Below are 12,380 nucleotides of genomic sequence, written 5' to 3' on the forward strand. Positions count from 1 at the left end.
AGACAACGGGAGTAATGTTGATTTTATTAGTTCTGAAATGTGGTCCAGGGCAGAGTACAGTGCTGTCTAACAGATGGTCTTCTCATAAGGGACAGAGCAAAACTGACGCAAAAATAATTAAATAGTGTAATTATTCTCCACCCCTTGGGAGCGTGTAGCTGCTCAGTGTTGTGGTCAGATTGTAAATATGAATTTATGGCATCAGACTTTGTGGTCAGATCATGGCTATAAATTCAGACCTCTATTTGCATACTTTCTCCATGGCACTCAAAACAGGGACCAGTAAGCTATGGAAGGAAGGCATTTTCAAGTCACTGTTTACATTGTTGAATCATTCTTAAAGCAGATTTTAGGGTATCTTGTTAATAAAGCAGAGGAGAGTGAAAATAGGAGCAGAGAGCATGCCAGTAACAAATGAATATTTTACATCAGAGCTCTGATTGAAAAGGATTTTAAGAGATCATTCAGCTCATCTCCTTGCCTATAAATAGATGATAATTTAAATCATCCTGCAAAATATGTCAGCTTGTGTTCTTGTAGAAAAGCTCTAGACTGAGAGGCTTGAAAATTATTCTTAGTGGTCCATGTCAGTGTTTGATTATCTTTTAGGTCAAGATGATTTCTCAAAGGATGCTTGGGCTGGTAACCCATTGTTGACAACAAGGAAGAGAGAATATTTCGGTGAAAAATACATCTTTAGATAAATTTGATTTGCCAAGGATCAACTTTGTTCAAGAGACTAAGTGGCGACCATCTGGAAATGCATTTGCCTTGATGACAAATATTTGACCTCAAATCATACAATACTACTGATTCAAAAAGCTTTTCAAGATGAGCACCTTCCTGTAATGGTATTATGTGGAGAGATTTTGTGGTCACACTCAGAGACACAAAATACTTGTAGGTCAGTTGTTCAAGATTAGGTCTAATGTACTTGAGCTCCTAGTTGTTTACCCTCTAGCTGAAAAAAAATTAGAAAAAGCAGCAATTTCCTCCCAGCTCTACTCCAGGAGAGTCTTTGTAAGATCCATATAGTAACACCATGGAAAATATCCACTGTGATGTGATAAAAGACATCTGATTCCAATCAGGGTGTGGGTTTCAAATGCCACTCTCTGCAAGACAGAAGCAAGAGGGAGCCTCCCCCAGCCCCTACCAAGCAATCTCATTGTAATCTTGCATTAGCTTCTTGAGCTCTGGGCCATCTTTGAAGGTTTCCTATCTTAAGACATGTTGCAGTAGGTATGAGCCTACTAAATCTTTAGGACAACCTGCGCTTCCCTTCTGCATTTTAAAAGGAAAGACTCAAACCCAAGCAAAGACTTACTAAATACTTGAAAACACAGGCACTCTGATCTACTAAGCATTTTAGCCATTTGTCAGAGGCATTCTCAAACCAAGACATGCTCTGCTACAAAATAATAAAATTACTACTACTTCAGGGTAACAGCCTTTCCTTTTCTATACATGCACAAGCATGTATGCCCAAACCCACGCACACCTGTGCACGTATGCATTATAACACAAAACACTGTTTACCTGCTCCTGTTGTGCGGCCCCGACTCCAATCGCTGTATACTGAACCACCTTCATGGGAGGCAACCACTCGATACAGATATTCTTCAATGGAAATAATAAGGAGGAATATTAAAATCTTGCTCATTTAGACAGTGGTGGGCTGACAGGAAGGGAAAAGAGGGTACGCAAGAGCCATGTAACATTAAATTTGGAGGACGTCTGCATTACCTGTGAAAGGCTGGAGGCCACTCTCATGAACACTCTGCTCTCTTCCCCGGTAAACCAGGATGGAGTCATTTCCCCCGCAGTTAGCAGCACTGTCAGTTGATAGGCATCCATCCAGAGTGACTCTGACAGCGCTGCTGGACACAGATGCCAAGTCAACGACAGCACCCCGTGCAAATTTAACATCCTTCATGCAACCACCGAAACCTAGCAAATAGAAAGGGATTAGTATCACATAAAGGGCTTGAGTCATTAATTACCAGTCATTTTTGTCCTCTGCAGCCCTATGTTTGGGGGGTGGGGGTGGGATTTAGATACAATTGTTCAACTTCCAAGTCTTGTTTGCAAAATCCTTTATGCCTCCTTTTGCTTATTCATCAGGCTAAATTGTTGCAAAGAAAGATTTATATGTCTCCTATTTTGAAAAGAGATATATATAAGCTGATAATTGCCACTCAAGTTTCGGTGCTCAAAAGCATTAGTTTCACCTCTTTCTAGGCCCACACCTGCTCGTTCTGTTCCTTCTCAAGAAATAAAACTTTGGCAATTACACGTTATGATAAGGAGGTAAACTAGCATTCCTCAGTTCTGGAAAATGAGGTAACCTTTAGACATCAGAGTTCGCTAAATGCCAAAAATGAATATTTGAATCAACATGATTGTTCAACAAGATCATTGAGGGAAAATAGGGATTTTGAGGATTTCATGCAGGATAGCAGGCGGAATAATAGTTTCAAAGTCTACTATAATTCTGAGATACCACAAAAAATTGTATAATAATAACGTCAGAGATACAGAACTTAGTCCCAATTACAGAGGTGTGGAGACAGGCTACTGCTGTGCCCTATCATTTTCACTGTGTTCTATGATGTTCAGTATATGAAATGGTCACCGGGCTTGTGTTCATGTTAGCATGACAGGTGACAGCATTCGGCTTTAGCGCTGGCAGCGCTGTGAGGTTTCATAAGAACTCACGTTCTACACAGCTGACTTATGAATGGCCACGGTGCAGTACAGCTCTGTGAAGTCTAACGGAGAATGCAGGTGAAATGAATTTGGAGCATTCACTACTTCTTGTTAAAGAACCATAGGGCATCCAGTCGTTGAGGGAATGGCAGTGGCTTTGAACTGCACACTGCTTGGTGTAAACCGTGATCGGCTAGATGAGGTTTGACAGCCCTCTGCCCCGGAGACTGCACGGATTGTAATAGAAGGGACAAATAGGATTGAGTTTGGGATGGCGGCAGCACGCGCGTGCGCGCGCGCACACACGCACACACGCACTCTTCCCGAACAAAGCACTTTCAAGTTTGAAAAGCCCCGAACACATGATTAGCTCTCTTCAGGATTAAAGCACATCAGCAGGGAACGGAAATAAAGCATAATGCAATGTTTAACAGTAAAATAAGTTAATAGTAACAATGACCGTATTGTTCTATTCAGAATTTATATGCTGTCTTATTATGACTTCTAACACATTAAGTTGCAGCCTGTTTCCTTTTAAATGTCTTTTGCTATTACTCACAGTCCTTTAGGCCCAACTGATCAATACTGCCGGTCTATCTTAAACACACAATAGACACTCAATAAGTTTGGTGAATTGAGTTGAAAGCAATGAAGCTCGGTATAAAAGCATCTCCTTGAAAGTTCAGAAGCTAAGAATTTTAATTTCTTTACCAGCAGTAATTTCCTGACGGCACAGAGCTGAGCTACGGAACTTCTCTGCACTCCAATTTCCCTGCCAACAAAACGAGAACAGTGGAGGGGAGTTGTTGGCAAATGTGTAAGTACTGTTTATAAAAACTGTCATAAAAATAAACACACAAGATGCTATTTTAAACTTAAGGAGGCCGTAGAGATAGTCTTCTTTCATTTTCCAAGTAAAGAAGAAGTCCAGAGAGCTATAAGATGAGGCTTGTACATCCTAATTCTCCTTAGGAATTGGTACCCTAGCCTCAAACCTTAGAAACAAAGGAACATGGGCTCCACTGTGGGTTTCTCCTTGTGGCACCCTCAGCGCAGTAGCCAAGGAGTTAGGTCAAATGAGGTTTGCACCATTATTGCAACTCTTCACCACCAGGAATACTCCTCACCTGCCTTCAAAACGTGGATGGGGTGTGAGATAAGAAGAGGGGAGAGGGCAGGTTTAGGGAAGAAGGGGGGATTCTTCCTTTTCTTCCTCCCCGACCTTTGTGAGAATCAAAACAGACCCACCCTCCACCTGTCCTTAGGGCCTTAGATTATTAAAAAGTGGCCCAGAGCTCTGAGTCAACAGATTGGATAAACAATAGCCCTAGGAATGGCTGTCCACGTACCAGGGCAGGTGGATTGGCACAGAGTGTGTCTCAGCCCCCACTTCTAACTTCTCAGCTGGGTGCTTTAGGCAGCATATAACCTGTCAAACCATGGGCCAGCCAGTCCCAACCAGTCCTAAGTGATAATCCTAATCAGTGGATTAGGATTACAATCAGTGATTTCTTTTACGGACATTAGCCCATGTTTCTTCTTTACAAAGTGGAAACAAACACAGAAACTTCCAGTATGTGATCAAACATGCTCCCCTGTAGAAAATGTTCTCTACTTGTTTCAAAATTGATGCACCTTGAATGGTTAAAATTTCCATGAAGCACTCTTTGCCTATTTGGTAAGTACATAAAGATTTAAATGCCTTTGGATAGAAAATATATAGCAAGCTCTAAGGGGAGCTTTTAGAAGGGTACTGGTATCACATGATCTGATGTGGTGCATCTTTAGGTAAATTATGTTGTCCAGGGTTTCCAAAACAAGAGGAAAATTCATGACATTGGATTCAAAGGAAGATTACAATATTAATGGATAAGAAAAAGAATTGCACTCATATGAGCAAAAGATACAGCCTGTGGGGGGGAAAAAGGAGCTAATTAAGAGGCATACAAATGGAAGAGAGGTTTTTAAGATGGTTGATCATGGATTGAAAAAAAAATCCTTGAATTGAACATGATTCCTTTTCATTAGAATTTGCTTCATGCATGCAGCATCTCTACATTGCGAACCTTCTTTCCTGGTCACCATATTAAACATTCAGTTATATATAGTGATCTGTGTGTCTCTAAGCATCTAAGTCAGAATCTTAGGAAACGGACTCATAAAATCTGCATTTTTAACAACCTGTTCAGGTGGTTCATATGCATCTTATATAATACTGTATAATAATTAATGTTATTGAGTTCTTACTGTGTTCTGACTACTATACTTCAATATTTCATTAGTGGTTTGAGAACCATGGATATGGTGATACTGATCTAATAAAAATTTAGTATTGCCCATAAATAAAATATCTTTCAGTATCATAGATTTAGTCATATTGCAGGTTAAATTATCCCCCTTGAGACTATAGTGATGTTTGAAACTTCTCTCATTATCTGACCATTTTGATTTTAGCCTTGTCTCTAGGACTATCATAGAAATGGGTGTTGGTATACTTTGAAAGCACAAAGCTTGAATACAGGTTTATTTTCCAGAAGTAAATAGGATCAGATAATCTCTGCTCGTACAAAGGGTTTTCAAGCTCTTTCTAACCTCAGAAACTAGAAAACCTGGAGAAGCCCTTATTAGAATGTAATATTTTTAGCTGCTGTTACATCTTAAGTGCCTTGAAAATGTCATTACTGTCTTACACCCCAGTTATTCATTAACTCCTTACCAGTACCCTTCTAAAAGTCCCCTTAGAGCTTGCCATATATTTTCTATTCAAAGGCATTTAAATCTTTATGTACTTACCAAATAGGCAAAGAGTGCTTCATGGAAATTTTAACCATTCAAGGTGCATCAATTTTGAAACAAGTAGAGAACATTTTCTACAGGGGAGCATGTTTGATCACATACTGGAAGTTTCTGTGTTTGTTTCCACTTTGTAAAGAAGGAACATGGGCTAATGTCCGTAAAAGAAATCACTGATTGTAATAAGCAGAGTGGACTCTAGCCCCAAGCTACTGAGACAGAGTCCTAGATTTCCTGCCCACTCACTGGCTACGTGGCCTTGGAGGAATTACCTTCCTCTCTGGACTTCGGTATCCTCATCTGTAAGATGGTGATACTGACACCCAACTCTTGGGTTTATTACGAAGAACCCACTCAGTCATTCTTACGTAAAGCTCATGGAATCATGCCTGGCACAGTTTGCACTCAGTTTTTGTTGCACTCAGTCTCTTTTTCTAATTAATAATTCTACTGATTATGTTCAAACTTACAAGAGTCAAACGCTTGCTTTAATTATAAGGAAAGCGTATTTCCTTTCTCTGATGGTTATTAATAATCAATAATGCTGTTGATTATAGTATGTCATGTACAACATATGATCTTATATGTTAAGGTATATGTGGGATTCAACTAAACCAACACTTTCATGTGTTTTTTTTTATCTCATGAAAGCCCCATTGAAAAAACATGGAGATAATTAGCATTTATATCAGAAAAAAAAAAAAAAGAATTTAAATGCCAGTTTTCCTAGCTGTACACACCAACCTAATTTTATATTTATTTGTTTTTGCAGGGGCAGGCGCCCGGGAATTGAAACTCGGTCTCCAGCACGGCAGGCGAGAACCCTGCCACTGAGCCACTGTCGCACCAGCCCCCTAATTTATTTTTTTCTCAGCAAATACAGATAATCATCAGTATCCCAAAGAAGCAGAACCCCATGTGTTTTCAAGTAAAACATATAAGCATACATTTGTCTACAGATATTGTTTTTATATTTAATTATATTTGCTGCTGACATTTTGGAATAAATACACTGATTATAACTAGGTATGATAATATACTTTTAAGGGCAACAGACAAAACTACATGAAATGTCCTGAGATTTATTTAAGGCTGAAAAATTGTGAAAAAAAAGAAAAATGAAGAAAGGATGGATATTGCATTCAGCCTGATTCTGTTGCTATATTGAAATACAGAACCACCACAAGTTGGCAGGATTGGGTTGTTCTGATTTGTGACTATTTCCTGTTGAAGTTTACCTTGTTCCAAAGTCAGGTGTTTATAAGAGGTCTGCAGCTGCTGTGGAATTCCTGCAACATAGACTGGGGAATTCACCGCCAGAGCCTGGGCACTGGATTCTGATGCACGCTCCATCAGCTCATTCATGCTTGCCAGAACGACTGAGCCTTCCTTTTTAATAACAACTTTATTCCACTTTCCATCACAGTAGGACAGCCCCAGCCATAGATCTACTTGGGTAAAGGCAAGACTGGTATTTAACAGGAATCTCAATGTTCCACTCTTAAGTTCCACCTGTATTTCAAATTAAAAAAGAAAATAAGTGTATAAAAAGATGACAGAATAGTTTGGAGAGAACAAAAGGTCAACTTCTTGAAGGAAAACAACAAATTTCCCTGAAAGCACACTATAAAAATGTTCCATTTTACCCTAAGCAGAACTGGAGTAACATATAATGAAGTGCTTTACAAGCTTATAATTGACATGGAGAATGTTGTGTCAAATCAAACAAAATCATACCAAGTATTGATTATACCATGTGATAAAATTTTTTTGCACAACAGAGTTAAAGATTAAGCTCTAGTCTAATAACTGGATGACTAAAGAAAATAGAACAGTTTGAACTATGCCTCTATTTTTATTTGAGTTGTAGAAAATGAGAAAATGCTATTTAATATATTGATTTAAATTGGGGAAAAATATGACAAGGGAAAAATATGACAATATGACAAGACAATAAGAAAATGAAACGTTAAGCTTGATTAAGCTTATTTTAACTGGTTAGCAAACTCAATTTCAAATTTGTAAGATATATTTTGATTCAATATTTCAGTTTTATTATTTTAAATCTCTAGCATATTTGCTTCTATTGTATTCTTTTAGATTAATGTGCCATTTTCTAATGTGAACATAGTTTACCCAAATTTTCATGGTAAAGGAAATGCCTCCATATGTTTTCTTTCAAAATGTTACATGACGATTATTTTGCTTACTGTGCCATTTTGTTAGAAGTCAAATCAGCAACCACAGGATATGTGAAAATTTGAGATTCATTGAGTCAAATAAAATTAATTGGGTAATGCCAGAGGAAAAAATATTACTTTTTCTATGTAAATATCATCTTCGTGAAGTACATCAAGCAAGCATTCTTTGGTTTGTCCATTCTTTGAGTCTACTACTTTATTCCATGGATCTACTGCTCTAAGATGAGCACTGTTCACAAGAATCTGCTCTAAAAGCAGGGGCAAACATACGGGAGTGGAAACTATAACCAAGATGCGATGGGGTACAATGGAAACAGAGAACGTATATGCTTTTTGCTCCCTGGAAATTGGAAGATACTTGACATAGGATTTTTGGCAGTATATAAGATCCATGGAGAGTCTTCCAAGCTGGGTGATTAACATGCAAAAGAACATGGGAACATGTATGAGTTCACAAGGTTTAGGGAAAATTACTGGGTTAGATAAGCCAAAGCATACATGTGAGGGGGTGGGGGAGGTGGAAAGAGTCTTATAAGAAATGTAGAGGCCAGACATTGGAGAATGTTGTATAATATGGAACACATGTTCATCTTTCTCTTATAAGCAATGCCATTTCAAAATTGGGCAATGGAATAATCATCTTTCATTTTAATGACAGTGGTAATTATCATGTGTTGAACATTTGCCATATTTTAGATGCTAAACTGAATGCTTTATATGGGTCATCACAACCCTTCCCAACAATGCCACAAGAGGCTAGTCTCTTTAAGTTTAAAGAAATTATGTCTCTCAGTAGTTGAAGTTCATTGCTAAAGAGTATGTAGGTAATAGTAGAACCAGATTTTAAATCTAGGTAACTTTGACACCAAAGCCCATTAATCCTTCTGCTACTATGTTGCTCTAAAGGTCACCCTTCTAGTCATAAGTACAAAGTGGAAATAAGAGCTAGACTGGAGTTGAAGAAACCTGCTAATGACATAATTACGTTGGACAGTAATATCTGTCTATGTGGATAGAGTCAAATAAAAACTTCCAGCAGTTGCATTTGCCCATTGCATTTGGAGATATGTATAAAAATGCCCATAGCAGCCTTACTCATCACAGCAAAAACCTGGAAACAAGCAATATATCATTGACAAGAGATGGGATAATGTTACACAGGCACAAGAAGCTACAGTGACATGGGAAATACGAATGATTCAGAGACAATGTCGAATGACAATTTCGTAGAGACAGAATATAATTCCAATTTTGATAAATTTCAAAAGCAAGAATTTTTAGGCAAATATACATGGGTCCTAAAACTATAAAAACTGCAAGGGGGTGATAAATACAAAATTCTGATTAGCTACAACTTCTGGAGAGAAACAGGGAAATTAGAAAGGAGAGACTCTATATGTAGATGCAGTATAATGAACATATTTAAATTCTTGGGTTGAGTGGTAGGCTCATGAGTGTTCATTGTATTTTTACACTTTGTAATATATATATAATATGAAATATATATCCTATATATTCTTTTGAAGCTGTTAAATTAAAATGTAATATAGGAAATAATATTTTCATAGATTGGGAAACTAAATTGGATTTTCTTAAGTCTTTATTATTTTGTTTGTTTGTTTAGAAATATTTTAATGGTAATAATTTTATTTTAAGAATCTCTATGATCTTAAAATGTGAACTGTTTCATAGGACTCCAAAACTAAAAATGGCTTGGGGGGGTGTGAAAACAAAAGTTAATCTGTAAAGAAAATTTAGGTATAACCTTAACACATGACATATATTTTAAAATGAGTTTGGCATTTTAAAATAAATTTAATTGAATTAATTAACATACAGCAAGAAAATCAGGTCCATCTTTGTTGTAAATGAAAAGCAGCAATCCATTCAATTGGTCAGTTCTGAACTTAAAGGAAATCTCAAAGTCCATTCCACCATTAAATATATATGGAGGAAGTTCCAGGAAGCCTATAAAGATAAGAAAATATACATATTGCCATGTAAAAAGCAGCATCACCAGCATCATAAGGATATTAGAAGACTCTAAGACCTAGATTGTTACTGAGTAAATCTGTCAAAAAGGCAAATACAAATCAATGCAAAGAAATCGCTCTTGTAATTGTTCAGCTGTGGCAGAGTGAACTTGATATACCTTTTAAAAGGGAGCAGTTTACTCTCTAAATCACAGGTAAAATCAAGATTATTTCTGTTTTACTGAAGTATGAACAACAGACAGTTGTATCAATGAAGGGGAACTCAGAATAATGACACTAATAGAAAAGAAAAGTGAAAAGTTCACAGATCACGATATTTCGCTTTTTTGTTCTGAAGGCAGTTTAGACAACTTAATAACAGAGCAAATTAGTTACAAAGGTAGGAGGCAGAAGTGCTTTCATTTGAAGAGCAAAAGCTGTCCACCATGCCTCCTTGTTCCCTTCCATCCCTTCATCTTGGGGAACTTCAAAGGCAAACTGTGCGTAGGTAGGTACATGCCAAGGAGACCACATGCCACCTTCGTTGGCTTCAGATCAATAGCAGGGATGGTGATGATACTTTCCAGCTCTCCCCCAAGCCCTACTTAACCCATTATAGGGGTAAATGTACTCTTACTTCATAACTAAGTCTCTACTGATTGACCTAGTAAGCAAAAACATCTTTCTAAGTTTGGAAGTTCCTTCTAAGTAAAACCGCATTCTCATTTCCAGATAACTGACTTACAAATGGAACTTTGTGAAACTAACGTCTGTCACCAAGAACTGCAGTGGGCCACCTGAGATCTTACAAGTGAATAGATACTTATGAGTTTCACCATCTGTGTTCCATATTCAGACTTTGAGAATATTTGTATGCACCTTATGGCAAAACTATTTCTGTGTCCATTAGGTTCATATGAGGCCAAGGCCATTGGATAGGGGAGATTAAATTATGCCAAAAATGAACACGCATGCTAAGCAAAGTTGTCTGTTTAAGGGTCTTACCTGCTCCCAGGAACTGGGCTCCCTCTTTTAAAGAAGTGGGGCATCCCTCCCAGCTGTTATATACATTGACCTGCTCTTCAGAATTCTGCCACTCCAGAGGTTCCCACAGATCATAGGGATTGTAATTCTTCATAAAAAACACATCCTTGAGACAGCCCACAAAACCCTTTTGGATTATTTCTGCAGGAGTTAAGAGATATCATAGAATATATATATATATATTTTAAAGATTCTTTTCAAGCATTTAATCTTACGTGCCATTAAAATCAAAGAAATAAACAATAGTTCTCACCACCTATGTGCTGCAAAACATCTTAATGATTCATATAAACACTGCATCCTCAGCTCTGGTGGCCGGTAACAATTTTAAGCCTGGTTCTGGCACATCCTATCTATAGCATGTGGATGCTGATGTGATAGTCACTTCTTACGGCAATCATCAAGAACGCTGCCTTTTGAAGCTGATAGGAAAATTTTATCTGCCACTAGCCTTAAAAATAAAAGTGCTATAAATCACTTAAAAATAAAGGTTTGAAGAAGATGTTTCTCTCAACTCTATAGTTAATAGTTTAGTTTACTCATTATCATGAGCCAGTACGTTATTCAAGTGACTCAACAACTTGATTTCATTTTTAGGAATTAGTGTCTATCTGAAATTTGTAACTCTCTAGAGCAAGTAAATTTGGAGTTTAAAAATATAGCTATTAGGGTGATCTTAAGGGGATGAGCTGATGAGAGAGTGAGAAAGAGCAAGAGATAAGTAGAGAGGGTGTCCTGAAGATGAGTGGCTGAGTCATTTCATAAGGCAACACCCTTCCCCAGGAGCTCGGGGATTGGCTCTCAGCCTTGGAGTCGATGACTTGATTCTAGGGAAGTTACTCAGCAGCAAACACATTTGAAAAGGCCAATTTATATATACAATATGAAATTATTTATTTATAATGGAGATACGTTATTTACAGAAAGAAATGGTGTCAGGGTTCACTCTTCTTCTGCTTTCTGGACAGAAATGTGCTTGCTAGGCAAAGGATTAGCACAAAGGTTCTTGCCTGAGTGTGTGTGTGTGTGTGTGTGTGTGTGTGTGTACACGGGCGTGCATGTGTGAATGTTTTAGAAGGGCTTCTCTACCAACCTGAAGTAGTTGAATGGGAACCACCTCTACACTTGAGACTTTTTTGATGAGGTAAGGCTATTCAGTCTTGAGGATCTGAATGGATCTCTCTCCAAAATGCACACTGTACATGTCATATCCCTTTGATTGTCTTCATCTTCATTCCCTGAAGACTACCACACTTGTACAAATTGTAATGAACTCTGGCCAGGCTGACTTGGAATATTTATGTCGGTTATACTTTAACCTCCTGGAGGAGACGTAGGGGGTGCCCTGTTATCCTTGATGAAGACTTGATAGAGGATCAGGAATGACTCTCAATATACTTAAAGGGTGGGCTTTTTTCTGCATAGGTTTAGTCTCATTTATGTTGTTTTTTTTTTTTATCAATTTCATTTCAGAGTGTGTTTTTGTTCTCTTGTCCTGAAAGTATGGGAAGCACTTTATCTATCCCTCAATTATAGCATGGAAGGTATTAGGTGGGAAGTATCTATTTATATATCTGTGTGCTCTGTTGTGACAGGGCCACATTTCATTCATCTATGGATATTCAGGGGCTAAGGCAGCGCCCATCACACTGCCAGAACT

General features: G+C 37.9%; 1 protein-coding gene across 1 annotated transcript in view; it reads right to left on the reverse strand.

Moving 5' to 3' along the window:
* The window catches only part of USH2A (usherin), an 844,952-nt gene that overhangs the window by 435,466 nt on the left and 397,106 nt on the right, over positions 1 to 12,380 (reverse strand). Inside the window, exons 25-29 of the mRNA XM_077157816.1 lie at positions 10,682 to 10,861; positions 9,541 to 9,671; positions 6,741 to 7,014; positions 1,747 to 1,950; positions 1,540 to 1,620 (exon numbers count right to left, since the gene is read on the reverse strand). Coding sequence (XP_077013931.1) covers positions 1,540 to 1,620; positions 1,747 to 1,950; positions 6,741 to 7,014; positions 9,541 to 9,671; positions 10,682 to 10,861 — 870 coding nt within the window. The remainder of the gene's footprint in view (positions 1 to 1,539; positions 1,621 to 1,746; positions 1,951 to 6,740; positions 7,015 to 9,540; positions 9,672 to 10,681; positions 10,862 to 12,380) is intronic.

Source organism: Tamandua tetradactyla, chromosome 4 (genome assembly GCF_023851605.1).
Source record: "Tamandua tetradactyla isolate mTamTet1 chromosome 4, mTamTet1.pri, whole genome shotgun sequence".
Classification (NCBI taxonomy): Eukaryota; Metazoa; Chordata; class Mammalia; order Pilosa; family Myrmecophagidae; genus Tamandua; species Tamandua tetradactyla.